This window comes from Culicoides brevitarsis, chromosome 3 (assembly GCF_036172545.1).
Source record: "Culicoides brevitarsis isolate CSIRO-B50_1 chromosome 3, AGI_CSIRO_Cbre_v1, whole genome shotgun sequence".
NCBI lineage: Eukaryota > Metazoa > Arthropoda > Insecta > Diptera > Ceratopogonidae > Culicoides > Culicoides brevitarsis.
This window is the reverse complement of record NC_087087.1, coordinates 31,716,091-31,741,553: the sequence shown is the minus strand read 5'-3', so window position 1 is coordinate 31,741,553 and position 25,463 is coordinate 31,716,091. Positions and strand designations below refer to the sequence as shown.

At 27.6% G+C, this 25,463-nt stretch overlaps 1 protein-coding gene across 1 annotated transcript; it reads right to left on the bottom strand.

The window, feature by feature from the left end:
* Nucleotides 1-1,324: 1,324 nt before the first annotated feature.
* On the bottom strand, nucleotides 1,325-3,904 carry LOC134833120 (double-stranded RNA-specific editase 1). The gene is made up of 4 exons (XM_063847340.1): nucleotides 3,712-3,904; nucleotides 3,230-3,470; nucleotides 2,979-3,170; nucleotides 1,325-2,210 (listed from the first exon to the last, which is right to left on the bottom strand). Exons 1-4 carry the CDS (start codon nucleotides 3,757-3,759, stop codon nucleotides 1,585-1,587), a joined length of 1,107 nt encoding a protein of 368 aa, XP_063703410.1. The 5' UTR covers nucleotides 3,760-3,904; the 3' UTR covers nucleotides 1,325-1,584.
* Between the last annotated feature and the right edge of the window lie 21,559 nt (nucleotides 3,905-25,463).

Here is a 25,463-nt window from a genome sequence, read left to right as displayed (position 1 = left end):
GGGGTAAATTACCTTTTTACATTTTATTTTTTTTATCACCTCAGGTATTTTTATATTTTTTTTTTTTTGCTGATAAAATATGATGATGATGCCGCGTTACAACAATACCAATTTCCGTCGTTTTAGTTTAAAATTTAGTTGAAAATTGTTCTTGAGGTCAAATGTTTCGCCATACAAAACGAAAAGTAATGTTTCTTAATTTCTTCCTACATTATTTTTGAGTTACTTATTTAAATTCACAGTCTGTCACGAAACACACAAAAAAATACGAAGGTTATCAAACTTGCATCACGTTTCCCTTCATTTTCATTTCATTCGTTTTTTACGCGTGTACGCAATTTTCTTTACTGCCTTTTCACTTTGCGTTGTTAAATGCACGTTTTATATTTTTTTTTGTTCGGAAAAATTATTTTTACCTACATGACATTGGATGTACTGTTCATGAGTGTTTTTGAATATTAGCATAATTTTCTATTAAAAATAGACATTGAGTTTAATATGTTTTCCAGATTACATTTTTTCTTTTGTTAAAAACTTGTCAATCAACGTTTTACGGCTTTAAGCATAAAATTTTTTGTTTATAAACTTTTTTTTTAAAACTTTGTTTTAGTTTTTTATTGCAACTGAAGAATTTTAATAAAAATGTCTTTTTTGACGATCCGTATCGTTCAACGTTTCAACTGCAACTGGTTAACAAGTGTCTTTTGAGCGGCAAATAAAAGGCAGAGTAGAACGAGAACGTGTACAAAGAGATAGTAGGTACAACATAGTTGCGTACGGAATTTATGAAATAAAAAAGTTTGAAAGTATCTTGTAAGGGTAGTGTAAGTAGCCGGCATCGTTTGTACAAAGATGTAAAAGCTTTCGGTATGGAAGAGCTTTCAGTGGCGTCTCGTCGTGATTGAAATTTAGGATCGTTGGTTACGGCTCAAGTTAGATGTATCACATCTCCGAAGTTGAGAAATCATTTTTTATGGTTTTGAATTGTTTCCTGAAGTTGAAAAAACTTAAATTTAAAATTCTAGAACAAACCAAAGTGCTGAATATTAGTTTAAGCTTTTGATCTGACATCTCAAGAAGGCGCCTTCAGAATTTACTTTGCTTTTAGAAAAGCTCTTACAAATGTAAGAACTAAAATTAAATCCTGATGATTGGAGTCAGAAAAGATTTCCATGATTTGGTCGATGATTTTACGAACAAAAATTATCTCCTTGATGATAGCTGATGACATCTTTGCAATAAAGTCGAAGAATTTTTACGTGTTAGTATATCGATAAGTATCCCTTGTGTTGAATTGAAAAATTTTTGTTTTACTATTTGAACATTTATTAAGTAGCATACTTGTCTATTATGTTTTTTTGTTCTTAATTCGGGGGTTTCTTCAAAATTTGAGCTTCAGTAATAAATTTTGCTGAAAATTTGTCAGTTATTAAATATTTCCATATAAGGGTAGGATTTCTGGAAGGTAGAAGTAAATGTAGTAGTAAATTCATTTAAAAAGTCAATCTCATGCGTTCATCCAATAAATTCTTGGAACGGTTTGTAGCTAAAAAGTAATGTATGTATAAGTTGCGTAAAATTTTCTTATTGTGACATTGCTTGTTCACTTTCATCCTCAAATTTGACCTTGAAAATAGCTTCACATGCACTCCGAGCGGCTTCCTTTCGCGCAATCTTCTTACTTTTGCCACTGCCAATGTACTGTTGCCCATCAACAGTCACGCCGATCGCATGGAAAATATTCGGCGTGATTCCCTGCGATCCCAATTCAGTATATTGCGTCCCGGGGCGCATTATTTGCAACAACATCGCTGGATGAAGTTTCTCCGGAGCTGGCGGTAATTCTGTACGAATTTTCGGCGAACCAGCATGGGGTTTTGCATTTCCGCTTGCGGCAGCGGAAGCAGTATGATCTCCAACGGTCAAAGGAGGCGGAGCACGAAAATCTGGGACTTCATATCCTTCTTTTGCCCATTCAGCGAAGAGCTTGTGCAAGGCGTAAGATGCCAAATGTGTCATGGGGACTTCTTCGTCTTCGTTTGTGACGTCAGCCATTTCGATATCAGCTCCGTCAGCGGAATCATTTCCATTTTCCTTTTTGACAGCGCCATCTGTCTCGGATTTTTTGGGGTTTTTCTTCATGCGTTCAATTACCATGTCGCGTAAGATTTTTTCTGCTACGTTATTGCGAGCAGCTTGTTTCCCTGCACCTGAATCGAGATGAAAAATGAGTTAATAAGGGTTTCAAAATAAAAATGTCACACTACAAATAGGTTAATAATAAAAATGTTAAGTAAAATGCGCAGATTTTAGCTGCGATTTTGGATTTACTTAACGAAAAACAATAATTTAATCAAAAAATGGCTAAAGTGTGTATAACGAGAGAGAGGCAAATAAGCTCAATTGGAAATTATAACAAAAAATTCAATTTTGAGGACATTCACAACAGGAAATGGGACAATGCACGACATTTTGGCGGGAAAATGTCGAGCCACCCATTGCCATATTGTGAATATTTTTGCATTCCGCTAACAATAAAAAGTGTTAAAATTTAATTAGATTAAAATGATAGCAAATTTAAGGATAAACTTATCTGATACGTCATTCTTCGGTTAAGTTTATCTCATAAACAACTATAATCAAATCATTTTTTTTTTGTATCCTTCTTTTTTTTATGAGTTTGACGCACTGGCCTGCCTATTTCTTCTAAATAGATCTCGGAAAATGTGTGTTAAAAAAAGAAATATGTTGTTTTTTTTTCTTTGAGAGAAAATTAAGAAGAAAAGTGTCGTTCGATTTTTGGCACAATATGGTTTGACTATAGCTGCTCATGTAATTTCGCGCGCCACTGATGTAAACAATTGTCTTTTATGTGTCAACTTGAGGGTCATTGAGCTTTTTTCTTGCATGTCGCACATAAAAAACGGAAAGTACATCGCTTGCTTGTTCTAAAGCAGCTAAATAATGAAACCATTTACCAAATCCAACATATGTTTTTCCTTCGTAAACTGTTTCAGCTTTGAATTGACCGTTAATTGGGTTGTCGCTTACTTTAAAGTCCAGCTCGACATCTTTGCTACGCAGCTCATGCAGTGCCATGACAGCAGTCTTGGGGCACAACAGCTTGCGTAAACGCCGATTTGCACGGGCTCGTCGCAATTTGGCACTAACTACAAAGAAAAATTAAAAATTCTTAAAAATCCCTTAATTTTTTTAAAAAAATCTTTACCTTTGCCACTCCTTGCATGAAATTTCACAATTTTAACATTTTCCGCACTTCCATTTTCCGTTTCGGCAGCCATTGGAACGTCTTGCTGAGCAACTTTAGCAGCTTCTTGCTGAACTGGGACTTGAACTGGTTGTTGTTGCTGAACTACTTGCGGCTTCGCAGGTTGAACCGGAGAAAGTACCGTTTGATGCCCAACTTGGGTGAATCCCCCGGAAACGAAGTTGGTTGTTTGAATCGGATTCTAAAAAAAAAAATTTCATTAAAAAATTTTTAATGGCTACGAGAGGAAAGTACATATATCAACCAATCAGAAAGCAGCAAAGCAACTTTTTTTTTAAATTATTGATTTTTTTGTTGTTTTAAAATTAATTGTTACATAAACAAGCAAGCAATTGAATTACAACAACAAAAGAATGACCTCGCCCCGATTCATTCAATTTTTTGGCAAAATTTCCAAAAATCCAAAATGGCCTTTAACTTACTTGACGGGTATTACGTTGTTGCGGCGTATTTCTGTAACTTCTATTCATTCTTGATGATTTTTGTCAATGATTATCTCACCAAATTTCGATAAAATATCTCTTGGAGCGTCTTAAATATCAAAATAATTGACGAAAAATACAGACCGACTCTGAAAGCTTCGTTTTTTTCGGCGACCCAAGCGATTTTATGACGGAAAACGTCACCGGAAACGATAAAACTGACCCAATTTACATTTAGGAGGCACAAAAAATGTGACTTGGGGAGATTTTATCAATTTCATTCGTCTCATAATCATATTGACAGTTCGGAATTTGTGACTCGGGTCTGTCAAAAAATTTTGGTCTGCAACTGGGTTCCCATTTTACTGTCAAAAATTGAATTATTTGATGGACGAGGTTCGCGATTTTCGTGTCGCACTTAAATAAAAGAATTTTCGTGGAAATAAACGTGATAAAAACCGTGTTTTTCCGCCAACTGCACGTACGACGAAACTGTGCATCGCAATCAAGTGTTATTGATTGCCTGAATTACCGCAAAAAGCGTCAATTTTGTGTTGAAATAATTTTTTTTTGCCATCACACCTACCTACACACACAGTCATCAATACAATTGGCACCGTACACGAGTGCATGTGTGTAGTGCAGAAATAGAAGAGAAAAAAAAAACAAGAAAAAAAGTGAAAAATCAATTGTCTTTATAATATATAGTACCTCTCTCGATGTAGATGATTTTATTTACAAGCCAAAAATTCTTTTGAAATACCGCATACTTGGTCGAGCATCAAATAATTTTTTGGATTACTCTCGGATACTTTTTTCGTCAACTCGCAAAGAAAATGGATTTACTGCAGCCGAATTGGAGACCGTCATCATGAAAAACAGCAAAAACGGTCGCAACGCGAATCTGTAAGTTTTTTAGACCCATTTTTGCACTCAATGCACTTTTTCTAGAACGCTTCTCTCCCTCTCTCTCGTACTTTAAAAGACAGGAAAAAGCACAAAGAACTAGCAACTGCATAATAAATTGTAAATAAATAAATAAACAAGGCAAGAAATAATAATAATAACTCGACGGAGAGTTCATTAGTAAGTAGTACTCGTTCGCGCTCTCGTTACTTTGCCAGGCGAGAAACGCGTTAAATCAACCAGTTAAGTCGGGTCCGTGCCATGTTTTAATTTAATTGATTTATTATTGCACTGTTGCTATTTGTTTGTCATCATCTTCGACTTCATGCGGAGTCGTTATCGTTCCATTTTCATGCGATTTCAGCGTTTTAATGAACTCGGCAACTTTGTCTCCATTGATAAATTTAATAAAACAAGAAATGAGTTACAATCAAGTGCGTCATGGAAGATTTCTGAGGAAAAGTCCTCGTAATTTAAATAAATCACGGCGCACAATGGATTCAGTGAAATTTAATTTAGTGCATTTTGCATCTGTTTCTGATGCATTTAAAAGGCATTCCTTTTTGAGAAAAATTGTGTTTAGCGGTTTTTGATGGTCTGTCTGTTTAATGGAAAAAATTTATAGAAGAAATTTTAAATAATTTTTACGAATTTTAATTTTTTTAGACTTTTAATTATAAGAAAAAAATATTTTTTTCTAAAAATTTTATAAATTTATTGCCTTTTAACTTAATTTTAAAAAATTTTGAGGTTAGAATTTCAAAATTTTGAATTAATTTCATAAAAATTTTAAATTTAAATAGAATTTTTTTGTTGAAATAATATTTTTTTTTACAAAATATTACAAAATTTGTTAATTTTTAAAAATTTTGAGGTTCAAGTCAAATTTTTGACAGCTGTCATATGTCAAAAGTTTGACATTTAAGACATTTTTTTAAATAAAAAATATTTTTTTAGCAGCTTTTCGTAATTTTTTATTAAAATTACTCATTTTTGAGCTTTTTTTTGTTCATTATTTAAATTTTGAACAATCAAATGTCAGTTGTCATATTTTGAACTGTCAAAAATTTCTTTAAATGTCAAAATTTTTACAAAATTTGAAATTATTTGAAATATGAAGCATTTTTGAAATTTTTAAATTTTTCAAAAAAAAAGTATCTTAAAATGTCAAAAAAATAAAAATCTTAAGGTTTTTGAAATTTTTTAAAGCATTTTGCGACTCAAATCGAACAAGAATCAATTTTTTTCGAACGTTGAAATTTTTTAAAATTTTATCTGTCAAAATTTTTAAAAATTTGACGTTTTGAGTATCTTAAAAATCAAAAAATTTAAAAAATTGAATTAAAGGAAAATTTTAAAAGGAAAATATAAATTTTTTAATTTAATATTCTAAAGAAATTTTTCTAAAAATATAAGAAATAGAAATTAAAATTATATTTAAAAAAAATTAAAATTGATTAAAATTATTAATTATTTTTTTAAAAATTAAAATTTTCATAAATAATTCTAAAAAATTTACAAATATCATAAAATTTTAACCTAAAACACGCTCAAGTAACACCTTCTTAACCTCAAAAAATAAGGAAATCTCAACTGACAACAACACTTTTCCTTCGAATTTATCTTGATTATCTGACAAAACGAACGAATCAATATCAATTTAGAAAACCTTCGCGGCACATGGTGATAATCACTCATTCACAACTTCACTCTTACAAAGTCTCCTAACTCGCACAGCTACTACAAGAAAAGCGATTATTTTTACTATTTATTAATATCATTACCAAACTGGTCCAGTTCGTTGTCCGTCATGATCATTTTATGCGAAAACATTTTTTTTCTCCCTCTCTCTCAATAAAAAAATTTTTTTTACGTCGTCGTCGCTGATCGTCGATCATTAAAACTACTACGCACTGGCTTCTAAGTCTAAATATAAATGACCCTGGTTCCGATGTTGATAAGACTGAATAAGTCGTTCTCTAAATTTGTAAATAAATGTCTATTTTAATCAATGTTCGAATAGTTTTTTTTCCCTCTCTCTCGAACTGAATTTAGTTTTGTCTTTGTTCGAATTGTTTACATTTTTTGTTGTTGTTATTTTTTTTACTTCCTCCCTGAAACTTGAAAAATTTATAGAAATTACGAGATTTTAGTTGCAAAAATCATTAGAATCTAATTAGCACGACAAATTGAACACGAATGAACACGAAAAAAAATTGCGACGTAATAAAAGCGACGATTTCATAATTTTTTACCACCTTCTTCTTCGTATTTTTGCGAAAACATTTTTTCTTTCCTCTCATTTCATATAAAAATAAATAAATAAATAATAATTAGCAGTAACGATTTTTTTTCATACGTTCGTAGAAAGACGAGAAATTTATAAAACAAGCATGCACTCTTTCTTTTAACAAAGCGATGGACAAGTGTGGATTAGATTTGTTTGCAAATTTAAAATTTTCGCTCTTTGTTTCTTTTGTGAAGAATTGGCGTAAACAGTTAATGCGATTTGGGTTACGGTTGAGGTATTTGACCGAAAGATTCGCGAAGAAGATGTGAAAAAGTGGCAAAAATGAGCAAAAATTTGTTTAACAAAGTTTTTTTTTTTAATTTTTATAAAAAAAATTTTTTTGTTGAAATTCGATGAAATTTTATAATTTATTATTGAGAGAAAAGTTATTAAAATAAAAATTTTGAATTTTAACAAAATTTAAAATTTTGCTGAAATAATTTTTTTTCTTAAGAAATTCTTTTTTTTAAGAAGAGAAGTGCAAAATATAATTAAAAAATTTATAAAAATTCAAGAAATTTGAAAAAAAAATTATCGAAAGAAAATAAATATTTTTAAAAAAAATCAAATAATTTAATTAAAAATTAATATTTAGCATCAAAAATTATAAAAAATTAAAAAAATAAATTTTTACTTTATTAAAAAATTAAAAATGAAAAAAAAATTAATGGGAAAATAAATAATTTTTTTTTAATTAAAAATAAAAAAAAAAAAAAAAAATAAATAAATTAGAAAAAAAAAATTAATAAAAAAAATTTTTTTTTAATTTTAAAAAAATTACTTCATTAAAAATTTAAAATTTTTGAATTTAAAAAAAATTTTTTTCTTTTGTATTTTTTTTTTTATCAAAAAATTAAATTGACGATAAATCAAAATAAAATAAAATGTAAAAAAATGTAATTTGGAATAAAAATTTTATTAATTAAAAATTGCATTTAATTTTATTTTTTTTTTAAATTTAAGATTTTTTAAAAATATTTTTTTTTATGTTCTAAGATTTTTAAAAATTTATTTTTAAAATTTAATTTTTTTTTTAAATTTTTATATTTAGTTTATTTTAAATCAAGAATTTAATTCTTAAAATTAAAAAAAAATCTTGCCTTCTTATTAATAAATTTTTATTCCAAATTACATTTAATCCACATTTAATTTTATTTTTTTGTCAATTTACATTTTTCATCAAAAAAAATTATAATAGCAAAGTCTCCCAAATTTTTTCAAAAATATTAAATAAACTTAATAATTTTAATTTTTTTTTTATTTCTTGAATTTTCATAAATTTTTTAATTATATTATTTTTAATTCTTACAAAAACGAATTTTTTTTTAAAGTTTTTTAAAAATATTTAAAATTAAAAATTTTATTTAAAAAAATCTTTAGAAATAAATTAATACAGATTAATTTAAAAATAAAATATAAATAAGAAAAATAAATAAAATTAAAAAATTACTGAAAAACGAGTAAAAATCTAAAAAAATCAAATTCTTGTTCAAATTCAAATATTTTGCACTAAAATTCAGCCAATGAACTCCCTGCGTTTGTTTACGTCGCCACTTAGCACAATTTCTCGTTATTACGCACAACCGCAACAATTAGCGTCATGTAATTATTTCTTATTCAAACAACAAAAGTTTCAAAGTAAATATTAAAAAATTCCACTAAAATGACCTGAAAACCTTTTTTTTTCAATTTCTTATCAAATCATGTGCAAATTCTTCCGTCATTTATCACGTCGAGATAATTTTGTGTGCGCCGCTGATAACATCTCTACCTCAAAACTGAACCGAAAACCAACCAGTCGACGGCGCTGATTGAAACAAAAGAATTCATGTGATGCGACAATATTTGTGACGTATTTTCTAAAGATACAGACAGCAACGTGTGTCGTCGACAGAGGAAAAAAAAAGTGTATTAAAAGGCACATGTCCACGAACGACGAAGCAGACAATAGACATGTGAAATGAATCGTTACTCGTCGTCTTTCGCATAGAAAATGCACGAAAGTTGGATGTAAGCGCCACAATTTCTTAATTTTAAGTGGTTTATCCTACAAAATTGCAAACTAAGAACTTGGCACGAAGCAAAAAAAACTTTGCGGCGCACAAACAAGTAATTATTTGATGAATTTAAAATTATTATCACGCGTAAGTTTGCCAATTATTGTTTCGGTCGTCCGTAAATCCGTTAAAAGATACACAAAAAAAATTTTCTTTCTCGTAAAATTGTCGCGAAAAAAATTTTCCATTGTGTTTCCGAATAAACGTTCGATCGACGACGACGACGACTTGGCACGAAAAAAAAAATTTTTTTTCGAGTACAGTGTAATTAAAAAAAAATTCGGACAGAGAAAGAAGAAAATTCTCGTATCATAATTTTTCCTCGCACACGCCGATTTTTTTTTCCTCTAAAATTTTTCGTATTTTTCGTGAATGAGCAAAAAAAAATTATATTTGTAAATTTTGTGTTCACACTTTTCTTTTGACATTGACGCCACATTTCATTCACGTAATATTGGCACTTTTGTTTTTCACTTGATTGAGAGATTCAGTGTCACATGTGGGTTGATCGTTCATGGCTCAGCAAAAAAAAAAAAAAAAAAATGAGGAGAGTTAATGTCTGCTCTGAATTTAATCTCATTTTGGATTATTTACAATGTCAGTCGCTCTCACGTGCAGCCAAGTTGCTTGCCAGTAATTGGATCTATTAGCGATGATTATTATTACATTTTATGATATTGCAGCTGAAACGAAGGAATGTAGGAAATTTTATGGTTTTTAGTTGGCTGCGATTTTGTGGTAATTAAGTAAAAATTATTTTCTACTTTGTTGTTCTTTTATGGGGTATTTTCGAAATTTTTTAAAGGTTTTCGAAGATAAAAGAATTATTTTTTGAGAAATTATTCAAATAATTTTCGAATAATTTTCGAAAATTTGAGAATTTGTTCGAATAATTTTCGAAAATTTGAAAAGATGTTCGAATAACTTTCGAAAATTTGAAAAGATGTTCGAATATCTTTCGAAAATTTGAAAAGATGTTCGAATAACTTTCGAAAATTTGAAAAGCTGCTCGAATAATTTTCGAAAATTTGAAAAGATGCTCGAAAAATTTTCGAAAATTTGATTCGAATTTTTTTTCGAATTATTTTCGAAAATTTGAAAAGAAAATTCGAACATCGATCGAATAATTTTCGAAAATTTGAAAAGATGCTCGAATAAATTTCGAAAATTTGAGAAGCTGCTCGAATAATTTTCAAAAATTTTAAAAGATATTCGAATTTTTTCGAAAATGAAAGAAAATTCGAACATCGATCAACGAAAAGCAAGTATTTTAGCCAAAAATGCCATCCTTGACTGTATTGTCTTCCTCAAGGACCTTTAATTTTTTTTTATTTTGCAAAATTTAAGACGTCGAAAATTCACTGTGGGAGTCCAACCCAAAAAAAAAAAAAAATTAAAAATATTTTTACTCAATTAAGATTTCATTTATACAAAATTCATTCGTACTCGTCTCTTTTTCTTTGCTTCACCTTCACCTTCACGCGACATACAAGCAATTAACGAACGAGTACGCGGCAGATTGTATCAACTACTGGCAAGCAAGCAAGCAGGCAGGCAGACAGGCAACAAAATTGGAGAAACAGGAATAGAAAAGAAAAAAATTGGGCTTGGCGAGAGATTCGCATTGATCATTTAATTATCGCGCATCTGGCAGATGACACACTGCGCTGCACTAGTTTTGTCTTTATTTGTGCAGCATTTCGAAGCAGGCAGCACCGAAAGTATAAATAAATAATGTTTACGTAAATTTATTGCATGGCCCGTCGTGTGACACAAACACACACTTGAGACATATGAAGAAGGAAAATAAAATAAAAAAATATCGAGCAAATGAGGAAAAAAAGGGAATGATCTTGATGTTACGAGTTTGGAACTGACAGATAATTTTTTTTTTGCACACGAAATTTGGATCATTGCAATTTTTTCGTTTTTTTTTCTTTTTAATGATTTATTTTTTCGCATGAAAGGTAACACAGATATATCACTCAAAAAATTACGCTGCTTAAAAAATTATTAGGGAGGGAGTGGATTTTGTATCGATTTGAGTTCCAAGAAAAATAATTTTAACAAAATTTATATTATGAGCCAATTAAAGTATTTTTTTATACATTTCAAAGAATGAAATTCATTAAATTTGTCGTGAAAATTTTCAAAATGTGCATTGGGAGGAAAATTTAAAATGTTAACTGGGCTTAAAAATTTTGAATTGATGAAAATTGAAAATACACATTAGGTCTAAATTTGTAAACAAGTGAAAACTCAAAAATAAGCGAAATTCAATGAAAATTAGGTAAAATGTGCATTGGGTCAATATTTTAAAATGTGCTTTGGGACTTCAATAATTGAGTATCTATCAAAGTAATTTTCAAATTTTAATGTTTATGGAATTTTCTTTGATATAGCTCTATTTCTAAGCCTCAGAGCACATTTTTAAATATTGACCCAATGCACATTTCAACCAATTTTGATTGAATTTCGCTTATTTTTCAACTTTTGGTTTGTTAACAAATTTAGACCTAATATGTATTTTATTTTTTCATAATTTCGAAATTTTCAACCCAGTTTCCATTTTGAATTTTCATCTTAAAGCACATTTTAAAAATTTTAACCCAATGCAAATTTTTACCCAAATTTCATCAAAATTATCTAATTTTTCAACTTTTTTCCTGAAAAAAAATTTGTCATAATGTATAATTTAAACTTTCTTTGTTATAAATTCAATTTTTAAACCCTACGGCACATTTTAAAATTTTGGCCCAATGCACATTTTCCCTTAATTTCATCAAAATTACCTAATTTTTGAATTTTTTTCTTAAAAAAATAAAAATTGGAACCTAATGCATATTTCAAATTTCCAAAACTCTTGTTAAAAATAAAAAAAACTGGTCAAAAAATTCCTTAATTAACTTAACTGCCCTTGAATTACTGCTATCGTCATCAAACGAATCAATCTTCCTCATTCACCGTCCCTCCTTATTTTTTTTTCTTTCTCGTAGATTTAATATATTTTCTCTTTGCGCAACATATTTTTTTTTCTCCTACACGAAGGTACGTAAAATTCGCAAAGCAAATTGAATTTTGCCCATGCTCATAGCGAAAAAAAAAGCCGGTCGTGCACATTTTCGCAAAAACTCTCGCTCGCACCCATAAAATGAGGAAGAGGAAAAAAAAATTGTTTGATCTCGATTTTTAAAAAATTTTTTTTTGAGCTTATTTACTGTCAATGTCACACGTACGAGATCGCAATCGTGCCGGATATTAATTCATATTGGTCAGAAAATTAGGTCATTTTTCACTGGAATTTTTTTTAAATTATTGCATTTCTCCGAAAAAAAAAACATCAAAACGGAAAAATCCAGGAAACAACGTGACAAACGAGACATTTCTTTCGGAAAATGCTTTTTTAATGTAAAAATAATGAAAAGTTGACACATTTGTTGAAATTTTCCCGTTGTGTGGGTCGGCTTTAATGGTTAAGCAGGCTTGAATAACGAGCAAAAAAAATTTAGTAGATTTAAATGAATTATGAAGGCTGGCATGTAACTTGACTGATTCAATAATGACTTTTCTGCCTAAAAAAAAAAATAAAATAATTTATTATAAAAAATTTTCGGTGTGAGACTCGTAATTTACAATAAAATTTACCGGCTCATCGCAAACAAATTCAAATTTCATTCAATTTTCATCTATTTTGCTCGAAATTTTCGCTCGCGCGTGGGTCGATGTCGTCGAGATTTCCCTCAATTCAATTATTTATCGCGAAAATAATGACATTTGCTTGTCTGTTAGACGTCTGAAGCAATTAAGAGTTCATTTTGTCAGTGCATTTATTTAGCAAAATCGCAATCAGAAATCCCACAAACTTCCTTTTTTCATTTCTTTAAGCTTTTATTCGCTTTAGTGATAATCGATAAACTGAGTGACCCACACACATGAACTTCTTCGTTTGAATTTGTCGCGAAAAAAATTGCATTTTATGCTAATTTTCGCATAAATAATCGTCTGCGGTACTTTAATTAGCTCGTTTTAGCCAACGACACACACACACAGTTACAATGTTGTCAAAGCGCATGCATTTCTGTGTCGTTTTTTCCCTTTACCTCGTATATTAGCGCAAAATTATAAATAATTCATAAATTTGAATTTGTGTAAAAGGCGAAGTGTCTAGAGACGAGTAAAGTCAGCCGGTTGCGTGGTAGGTGCAGAATTTTTATTTTTTATAAAAAAAAGTTTATTAATTATATGCTTTTAGTTTTTTTTTCATGATTTGAGTGTCGGTTGATTTTCCATAAGTTAGAGTTTTACATCATCAGCAAAATGTTTGATGTGAATTTTGTAATTATTAAAGTTTTTCTTTTTTTTTTGTGGAAATTTGGCTGAAGGCTTTGGATGAAATATAATTTTTAATATTTAAAGAAAAAATTTTAATTTATGAGCTTTAAAATTATTTTTAATCGACTAAGGAAATTTTTTTTCTTTAAGTTTTTTATTTTAAAAATAAAAAAAAATATTTTTTTATTAATTCACAAAAAAATATATTTTTAATTAATTATTTTAATTTTTATTAAAAAAAAATCTTATTAAAAATAAATTAAAAAAATAATTTTAAAATAATTCACAAATATTAATTTTAATTTAAATAAATTTAAAAAAAATATATTTTTAGTAAATTTGTTTTAAAAATTTTTTTTAAGGAAATTTTTAAATTTTTTAAAGAATAATATTTTTTTTTACTTATTTTTTTTTCTTTGCTTTAAAATAAAAGAAATAAAAGATTCTTATATTTAAACTAAATTTAAATTTTCTATATTTGCATTAAATTTTATTAAATTAAGAAAAAAATTAGTTCAACATTAACCCTTAAATTAAAAAAAAAATATTTTTTATTTTCAAAGAAACTGAATATTTCTGATGAAAAAAAAAACAAAAATAGTTGAAGAGCAAAAAATTAAGTTAAATAAAATTAAATAAAAAATCGAGCGAAATTCAAATTTTTAATAAAAATGTTCAATCAAATATTAAAATTTTTAAAAAAATTAATTTTTTTTTTAAATAAAATTTTTAAATTAAAAATTAATTAAAATTTTTAAATTAAAAATTAATTTTTTTTTAAATAAAATTTTTAAATTAAAAATTAAATTTTTTTTAATTAATAAAATTTTTTTATTTTAAATAAAATCTTTAAATTAAAAATTAATTTTTTTTAAATAAAATCTCTAAATTTAAAATTATTTTTTTTTTTAAATAAAATCTTTAAATTAAAAATTATTTTTTTTTTTTAAAATCTCTACCTTAAAAATTATGTTTTTTAAATAAAATTAATTAATTAAAAATTATTATTTTTTAACTTATGTTTTTTTTTGAAAATTGTATTTTTTAATCGAAATTTTATCTTGTAATTTTTTTAAAAATTGTAAATTTTTAAAATTAAATTAATTAAAAAAAATATTTTTATTTTAATTAATATTTAATTGCGGCAAAAAAGTTTTAATTAATTATTTTTTTTAATTTAAAAAAATACCTAAAAAAATTAAAAAACAATTAAAACTAATAAAAAATTACAGTTCAACCAAGTTCAAAAAATGCATTTAAACACCCGTTAACACACTCATAACGTTTTGTGTCTCGCACACATTCACTCCTCATAAAACTGCCAGACCGTCAGATGATTTATAAAACCGTTGATTCTTTCTGACATTCTCAAGATGTTCCGAACGATGACACCCGACGATTTCAAGACTTTAAAAAACTCTAGAATTTACATAAATTGTAAATAAATACCGGATCGTTCTGGAAAATTTTTATTTTTCTCTATTTTGAACGACAGCTTACATCATTTTTTCATTAGCAGAAATTTAATTAAAAAAAAACAACAAAAAAATTAAAATTTTTCTCTGTAATGAGCAAGTTTTGTTACATTGTCGTTTAATTATTATTTATTTTAATTTCTATGCACCGAGCTACGAGAAAAAAAAGTGCACAAGCACAAACAAAACTACAACTACTGATTATGTCTCAAGTTCAAGACAACGCAAGCGACGCACATGCAACCAGTTTATGTGCCGCAGCAAGTACAAATTCAATAGTAGTAATAATAAAATACAACAAAAAAAATTGTGTAATGACTCATGCTATTTATAGAAAAATATGCGTTTAAAAATACGACACACAAAAAACACACGAGACGCCCGATCGACGACGACGACAATAAATGTGTGTGAGTGAATGGCGAATCAAAATGAATTAAAACTAGATTCATTCTGGCGTTTATCTTAAAAAAAAAACCGAGAGAGAGAATTGAGTGACTTTGTTTTGATCTGTACGCTCGCAGGCACTATTTTCATATTCGTCATAACAACAAATAAAGTTCAACTGTAAAGTCGTATCTCCTCTCGCGCGCGTCGTCTATTGTCAACACAAAGGAATTTCACAAAAAAAAAATTGAACAAATTATTAATCTAAATTAATAAACCAGAGCTACAACTAATAAAAGTGATTCGGGATTTATCATTGTCTTGACATTGATAAAAAAAAGTGAAAAAAAAAATTCAAAACACGGTAAATCACAATTGATATCAAGTTACCTCACATTATTATTATCGACGCGTGTTTTCGTAAAAATATAAAAAAAAATGAAACAAAAACAACCAAATTCCAGTGATTCAATAGTGCTTTACAAAGTTTTTTTTCCTGCTCGTTCTCTCTCCGGTATGCGGTTTCAATGATAATGTTACGTTTTAGATCCAATATCGAAGGAGTGAATGAATGTGATGTATTTCAACACTTTATTCGATTGCTTAGTTTCATCTTACTTCAGGGCTATTAACCCAAAGTGTAGTTTTTTTTTGTTCATCGTAAATATTTCCTGAAAGTGAAAAAAAAAATTATTATTGTGAAGATGGGCCTTCGGATGTCAAAGTGTGCGAAATTGTTTACGCAATTCGGAAATGATTGAAATTGAAGTGAATAATTTTTTTATGATTTTGCAAAAAAAATAAAAATACAGTGAACAAAAAATTTTAATTTAATAAAAAATTTTAGTGAAAAAAAATTTTTTATTAAAAAAAAAAAATTTTTTAAAATATAATGAAAATTTCTGAGAAATTTGGCAACCCTGGATGTTAGAAAAATTATTCATGAGCAAAAGAAAATTATATTTTCTGATTAAAAAGTGAAAAATATCTTATTTATCATAAAAAATTTGAAAATTTTTAAAAATAAATAAATTTTTTTTTCATCATAAAAGATTTGAAAACTTTTCAAAAAATAAATAATTTTTTTAAGAAATTTGGCAACCCTGAATGTTATAAAAATCATTTAAAATGAAAAGAAAATTATATTTTCTGATTAAACTAGTGAAAAATATCTTTTATATAACAAAATATTTAGAAATTACTAAAAAATAATGAAAATTTCTGAATAATTTGGCAACCCTGCATGTAAGAAAATTGATTCAAAAGGAAAAGAAAATTATACTTTCTGAATAAAATGTGAAAAATATCGTAATTGACTGAAAAAAATTAGTGAAAAAGTCAAGAAATGTATTCTAAAAATTAATTTTTGAAATAGTTGGCAACCCTGTATTTAAATTAATTAATTCCATTGATTAAAAATTAAACTTTACAAAGCTTGGAGTAAATATTAAAAAAAAAAATGATAAAAATATATAAAAATTTTGAGCAACATTTGGATAATTTGCATAAAAACATTCTTCAAAGTGATTTTGACAAAATATTGACAAATATCAGTGATTGGATTTTTGTGAGTTGGCAACCCGGCATGTATAAATATTTTGAATTTTATCATTAAATTGAGTTTAAAATTAATTTTTTTCTGAAAATTATAAATGTTCTTTGTATAAAGTTCAAAAAATCGTAAAATTATTAAATTTAAAAAAAAAATTGGCAACCCTGACATCTTTCATTGAATTTCTTAATTCAAATTTTTTTAAATATTTTTTTTTAATTTTTACAAAAATTTTATCATTTTTAATTCTACAAATTTTGAAAAAAAAATTTAAATTTTAAAGAATTTCGTAAGAAATTTTCGCAAAAATTCTTTAAATCCTTTCAGATGTTACTCCGTGCATTTTCTCACGTAGTCCAACATGCACTCAACCCTTTATTTATTTACAATTTTAAATACTTACACCGAGCGGTCTGTCATCACATATGTTTTTTTGTCACTCATTTCGTCTGTCACTCCCATACGAAATTGAACAAAACCGAGAACCGCACAACAAAGAAATCATTTCCAAGCATAAAACTTTTTATTACAACTTTGAACAAGAACAACAAAAAATAAAAGATAAGAAAACGATATTAGTTGGAAGAAATTTTATATTTATTTATGTTTCAATTTTGCTTTACGACCATATGATTTTGCTCGCTTTCTGCTGACATGACATCACTGCAAATTTCTATTTAATTATTGTTTATATTCTTCGCGGTCAAGTCGATCATATTTCGTGAAACGCAGCATTTTTCGCTGCAAACTGATCCTTAAATCGATCGATTTTGGAGCGAACCAGGCACCATTTTGTCTGTAAAATGTAAATGAGAATAAGGTTATATACCACGAATTAAGGTCAAAAAGATCGTTCACCCTTCTTAATTTTTTTTTCTTATGGCAGGTGTCAACTTGTTATTTCATGCGGATATTGTTTATTTGGTAAAATGCTTGAAGGTCTCGAGATTTGTAAACAAATGCTTGACCAGATCGATCCGGAATACATATCGCAACCATATCGCATAAGTGCATCGTAACTTATTTACAGTTCAAACGGGTTTTTAGTGCGTCGCGAAGATAACACAACAATTGTAGTGATAAGATGTTGGCGCCATTTTGCGGTTATCGTCACAAAGTAGTAGAAATTTCTTATGAAAAAATGATTTAAAGTACGAATTTCAAACCACGTGACCTATAAAAGCTAATTTTGAGCTATTGCCTCAGATGAAATTTCAAAATTTAACTAAATTTATATTTTTTTCATAATTTTTAGTTAATTTCTCAAATTTGACCCCAATGCGATTTTCAAAATTTAATCCTAATGCAAATTTCGAATCTTTTAACCACGTGACTTTTCATTATATATTTTAATTTTTTGCATTATAAGAGTTTTTAAATTTTGACTCAATGCATATTTACAATTTTTTCCATAACACACATTTTGAATTTCAAAAATATCCCAAAGTACAATTTAAAAATTTTAACCACGTGACCTATGAGAACTAATTTTGAATTATTACCTCAGATATAATTCGAAAATTTTACTAAATTGATATTTTTTATTTAACTTTTAGTAAATCTTTCAAATTTGAGCCCAATGCAAATTTAAAAATTTAACCCTATTGCAAATTTCAAAAATTTTAACCACGTGACTTTTGAGTTGATATCTCAATTTTGCAATTTAATGCATTTTTAAGCTTTTAACCCAATGCATATTTATAATTTTATCCCTAATGCTCATTTGAAACTTAACAAACCCAATGCAAATTTCAAAAATTTTCCCAATGCACAATTTGAAATTTTTAACCATTCAACCGACGTCAATTCTCGAACAAATCCAATTTTTTCTTCGAAATGCGATAAAAAAAAAGTGTTGTAACTCATTAATTTAATGAATTCAACGCGTTAATTGTTAGTCAGTTTTGACTGGACAAAACCACAAAATTGACATTTGAAATCACAGATGGCTTCGTTATCGGCGACAAAACAAACAAACAAACAATTGAAGGCGAGCAAATAACGGATGACGCAGTTTTTGTTGTTGTTGTGTGGTTTGTTAATCTAGTTAGCGCGGCGTTGAGGAAGATGTGTCAGTGTGTCAGTCACGGCATGAGATTAAATTCGACGGAGATAAGTCGTGCCTCTCTGCGCAAGTAAATAAAGTAGTTGGAAGTAAATAATAAACATTAACAAAGTGTTCGAAGGGCATGACTAACAAAAAAAAAATAGTGCGCATTAGACATCATTAGAGAAATATTAGAGGCGGAGAGGAAATCCTCCCCAGAATTTGAAGACCTTGAAAAAAAAGTGTCAAAAAATCGATTCGTTATTTTTTTTTGCTTGATTTTTTTTTTGTTCAGAACAAAAGAACGCACGTTGAGGAAAGAAAAAAATGTGCGGAGACAGTCGGAGAAAATATGATCATTTGTTTATTTGTAAATAGCGCCGGCGTCAGACGATGAACGAACGATCGAGCGACACTCATTGATTGTCATACACATCGTTCGCAGATCGTCTGTCCGAGTTAAATACTATAATTAAGTTTGAAAAAAGAAAAATTTTTCTTTGAAAGTTGTCGTGAAATTAAAGACTTGAGTGCTTTTTTAATGAGATTTAAGAAGATTTTTAATTTAAATATTTTTAAAACTTTTTAAAATATGCATTGGGTTAAAATTTCAAATGTGCATTGGGTAAAAATTTTATTTTTTAATGGGAAAAAATTTCAAATTGTGCATTGGGCCAAAAGTTAAAATGTACATTGGGTAAAAATTTAATATTTTTAATGGAAAAAAAATTTCAAAATGTGCATTGGGACAAAAGTTAAAATGTACATTGGGTAAAAATTTAATTTTTTTAATGGAAAAAAAATTTCAAATTGTGCATTGGGCCAAAAGTTAAAATGTACATTGGGTAAAAATTTAATTTTTTTAATGGAAAAAAATTATAAATTGTGTATTGGGCCAAAAGTTAAAATCAAAAAGGTTAAAATGTACATTGGGTAAAAATTTAAAATTTTCAATGAGATAAAATTTCAAAATGTGCATTGGGATTCTGTAATTTCTAATTTTTTTAAATAAATTTTCAAAATCGATAGTTTTTTATGAACTTTGTCAAATTTTTTGAATTCATAAAAAGTCAATGACAGACCTCAAACCGGGCAAAAACGCATTTTTACAAAATTTTTCAAAAATCCCGCAGAAAACAATTGTCATGTTTGTTTATTTGTCGATCACAACGTTTAAGTACTTGAGAGCTGCGTGTGTGGATATATCGGCTTTATCAGTCTGATCATCTGACAAGACAATAATAGAAAATCATCCGAATAGTTGCGCTAAAAATAGATTTTATTTTCAAACGATTTTATTTCTATTTCAGATCTAGAACAAAATTAATTGTTTGCTTATCGCTCGGCTTATTTATTTTTTTTATGACTTTGCTCAGAGATAATCGTCGATGAATCATCATCGAAAACGGTTTCAGGCTCATTTCTCTCAAATTTTTCTTCAAGCCAATAATTTTTAAACTATTTTTTCAATCGAATCGTTTCACAACACTCTCAATTTGGTGCGATAACATGTCACGTCAATCGAAAAAGAGTGACTCATTGATTGCATGCAATTGTTTATTTATTTACTATTTGAAATGCAGGAGAAAAATCAAAACAAATTTTACTACGTTGTAAAGTTGCGAGTTTTCAATTCAAGATTCAAGTCATGAAGCAAAGCTGAAAGTTTTTATCGCGTTAGCACCTTTTTGATTGCCGTAGAGATATCGAGCGCGTCGAACACTTGAATGTCTGTTCGTTAATTAGTAAATAAAAATGACAAATAAAGTGTTTTCAATGAATGAACGAATGTTCTTTCTTTGTATACAATTTAAATAAATTAAGTTTGATACGAAAAAAAAACGTGGAATGGGAGTTTTTTATATTAAATTATACGGAATATGAGACGAGACGACGTCATTTATTATATTGGAGAAACTTGATTCGATGGGTTTTTCGATTTTGAAAATGAAGCGCCATCTATCGAGTGTTTGTTTTAGGCTATTTTCGGTATTTTTGAAACTTTTATGACCTCAAGCTGGCTCAAATTGTTCAAATTTTACTTAAAATTCGCATTAATTTATAAAATTTTGAAATTTTAACTATTTAAGATTTGTTTTTATGAAATTTTGAAATTAAAGCGCCATCTATGATACTTTTTAGTTTTTAATATCAACCTCTTTTGAAGTTCTTGAAGGATAAATTGTTTATTTGAATCTAATTTTAGCGAAGAAAATTTAAAAAAAAGTTTTTTTTAACTAATTTTCTAAGAAATTTTATTCTTAAAGCGCCATCTATTGATTATTTTTTGTTTTTATAATTCAGAGTACTTTCAGTTTAATTTTTTTTGCTTTGAAATTTTTCAACTCTAAAGAAATTTTGAAACTTTTACATTTTTATATTGTAAAAACGCTTCTTTGCCTTTTTTCAAAAATTTATGATTATAAAGCGCCATCTATTGAGTGTTTTAGTTTAAAAAAAATCACAATTTAATTATTATTTTGTCTCTCAAACAAATTCTGAGACAATTTTTAATAAAATTTCATACTGAAAAAAGCTTTTTGTCAAAATTTTGAAAAATTTATCAATATAAAGCGCCATCTTTGGCCAATTTTTTTTTTAAAGGAACCATTTAGTGAGTTTTTTGGCTTTGAAATTGTTAATTCTGAATAAATTTATGTATCTTCAAGAATTTTCTTATGAAAAATTTAACATTTAAAAAAAATTATCAATACAGAGCGCCATCTATAGTCAATTTTATTTTAAAAAGCACCATCTAAGGGATTTTTTTTTAAATTAAAATTTTTTTCTGAATAAATTATGTTTTTAAAGCATTTTTTCGTTTAAAATTGAAGTTGGTATATGAATTTTCTTATTATGAAGCGCCATCTATAGTCAAAAAAGGCTTTTTTGATAAATTTAAAAAGAAAATAATTACAAAGCGCCATCTATTGCCAATTTTCTCACACTTACGCCCCTTTTTAGCACATTTAACCATCAAAACCTCCATTAGCGACACAAAAAATTCAAATTCACACAAATTCATCTTCTTCACTTAAATTGCCATTTAGAAAATTAGCACACAAAATTGCAAAACTTTTATTTAATTTATAGCGAAGGTCACTTTTATTCACCTTCTACATATTTCTTCATCTTCTAAACCGACCGCATGTGACTAAAACAAAGTCAAATATTTTCGAAACAAAAAAAAGAACTCCGGTTCAGATAAATAATCTTTGAATACTAATTAAAAGTAAAGAAATCGCAGCAAGTCGCTAAATGGTGCCATAAATTAAAGAAATTTCGCATAACAACTGTCAATAAAATTGATTAACTCACGATCGGTTTTGCTGCAAACTACCCACATTCTGCATGTAGGAACGTGTCATGTCGTCGCTATTTACCGGGAAACACACGATTTATTGATTTATGTAAATTTTTCGCTGTAGCAGTTTATCAAATAAAAGATTTTCTAGGAAGGAAATTTTTGATTTCGATGTCGGTCGATGGGCGAGAAAAGTCTCGTAGGCGGCATGACGCAAATTTTCAATTGAATCAAAGACGTAAATTTTACGACGCGCCGCCGCTGGCTAGAAACAGATGCAAAATGTGTGACGTTTGTTTGCGAGCAAAAAAAAAGAGAGAAAACTGTTCAAATATTTGCACAGAGATCTAGATTATTATTTGTTTATCTGGCCAATTTTGTGGTTAAAATGTACGAAAGTCGTTTTATGACAGAGACAAACAATCACATCAATAAAGTGAATCCGGAGCAAGGACTCTCAGGTAACTCGTGACATTGCTTGTCTCTAACTGATTTATTTGTTTATTTATTTGCCCGTCATGCGAAAATTCCCTCCAAAACTTTTCCAGCTTTGACACTTCCGGGCTGCTGCGAAACCCGTTATCAATTTTATCACGCGAATTGACTCGATTGAATTAATTAATGATTTATTCGACCCCCGTTCACTCACATGACGACGACGACGACGACACGATGTCATTAATTTCATTCAATAAGCGTGAAATATAGTAAAATTTTGCAAATTCTACGAACGATGTCGATTGTGAGTGCGCAGCTCTCATTCATTTAAATTGAATTCGGTTGACCTTTAAACCGTTCACGAAAAAAAAATAATAATAAAACTTAATATATTGTGTCGTTTGTTCATTTTTTTTTCGTACGACGATTTATTTAAGTGATAATTTAACAAATTTAATAAAGCGGTTAATCGTTGTCACGTGGCTGCTCTTTTTGGCAGTGTGATACGTGAAGCGATTTATTAATGAAGTTTGAATTTATTGAAACCGTTAACATGATTTTTTTTCGGTTGAAATTCTTGATTGATTTTTTGTTTGATTTTCTGATTTTAAATAAGAAAATTTAATAAGAAAATTTATTTTTTTTCAATTTGAAGCAAAAATAATAAACTGAAGGAAAAATTGGTTGAATTAGCAAAAAGGCGATTTTCAAATTTTTAACGGTCATTTTTTGAATTGACATTTACGAATTTTTAATTAAAATGTTAATTAAAAGTGTTCAATTTTTATTTAAATTTTTATTTTAAGATTTTTTAATAAATTTTATTTTTTTTTAAATGTGAAATATAATTATTTTGAGAAATTTTCTTAAATATATTATCAATATTGTTTAATTAATTTTTAAAAATTAATTAAAATTAAATTTAATAAAAAATAATTTAAATTAAATTCAACAAAAAATTAATTGAAATTAAATTTAATAAAAAAAATTAATTTAAAATTAAATTAAATAAAAAATAATTAAAATTAAATTTAATAAAAAATTAATTAAAATTAAATTTAATAAAAAAAATTAATTAAAATTAAATTTAATAAAAAAAAAAATTAAAATTAAATTTAATAAAAAAAAATAATTAAAATTAAAAATTAATTAAAATTTAATAAATTTAATAAAAAAAAATTAAAAAATTTAATAAAAAAAATTCAAATTTAACAAAAAATTAATTAAAATAAAATTTAATAAAAAAATAATTAAAATTAAATTTAATAAAAAAAATAATTAAAATTAAATTTAATAAAAAAAAAATTAAAATTAAATTTAATGAAAAAAAAAGTAATTAAAATTAAATTTAATAAAAAACAATTTAAATCAAATTTAACAAAAAATTAATTAAAATAAAATTTTAAAAAATTTAATTAAAAATTTTAATTTTTAAAATATTTTAATTATTATTTTAATTAAAAAATTTTTGAGTTTAAAAAAAATAAATTAAATAATTAATTAATTTAAAAATTTATCGATAAAAAATTGATTTTTATTCTAATAATATTCGATTTTAAAATATTTTTAATATTTAACGACATTTAAGAACAACTCACTTAAAATCTCATCTCAATAAATCGCATCAGCTGATTCGTCATTAAAAATTATCTCATTTTATTATGCATATCTGTAACTCGTTCATCTGGAAAATTCAAAACAACGTGGAAAAAACAATCTGAGCTCCAATAAAAATTATTTTTATTGCATTTCTGCGTCATTTCTAATGACTTACCGAAGCATTATTTGCGTTCATCACCCATTTGTTGCTATTCCATCCGTGAGAACTGATTATAAAACGATTTTCTTTGCTCCGTTCTCGTGACGTCAATCCGTAATAAAAAATAATAAGAAAAGCTGTTTTCCAAAAAAGAAAAATTATACGATGGGTCGTTGCTGCTGCTGCTGGTTGCTTTTATTATTACATTGTATTGAAATGCCGCCCGGTATGATGATGGTACGAACTGAAAGTTTTCCGATCGATTTTTTTTTTGTTGTTGTTGGTGCTGCTGGCATTTTATTGCTCTCTTCATCCGAATATAATAATTAAATTTGAATGTCTGGCGTTTGTGATGACAGCACATGATGTACGGGTGTTTAGAGGAAAAACTTGTTGTTTTGTTAAAAGTTCAAAGAATTTCCAATCGTTGCAGAAATTCTGCCAAAAACACGTCGAACATGCGATGCGACGTGTGAATCCAATAAAAATCTAGGTCGTTCGGTCAAACTTATCGATTTTTCCAAGCCGAACATCTGCTCTAAAAATATCGATTGAACGTCATTTCTTTTCTGTGGCTCATGTTACCTCGCAAGATGCCTTCCTTCCTCCTCGTGTGCGGTTCAAGACTGAACCGGGGAGTCAACGAACGTACTTGTAAAATATTCCGGCCCACATGCAATGTCATGTCATCCTTCACGAAGAAAAAAAAATAGAAAAGAAATTTTTTTTTGAAGAAAATCGGTAACACGCAAACTTTTGCAAAAATTGTAGAAAATATAAATGAGAGAAATTAACCTCAAGGCCGTTGAAATTTGTGTCCAACGTCACTCGTCGCCATTTACTTCACGTCGAGTGTTTTGTGACATGACAACAAAAAGGTCACTCGTTCATTGTCATAACTTGTCTAAGCATGACTTTTCCTGTATGAGTGTGGAAATTTACCGAAAAAGCGATCAAATATCGGTTCGAGCATCAAATCATAATAAAAATTACATCATTTTTCTTTTGTTTACTTTTTTTCGTACATAAAAGTTACCGAACTTTTTGTTCTCCATGCCGACAATTGTTTAATTATGTCACTCAAGTATTTCCTTCGTTTTCATCATGAGAAAATTGGGTGAATCATGAAAAAAAGTTTTTTTTTCAGCGATGATGAAATAAGTTTTGTTGGTTTTATTGAATTTGAGGGTCTTTTGTGTAATTTT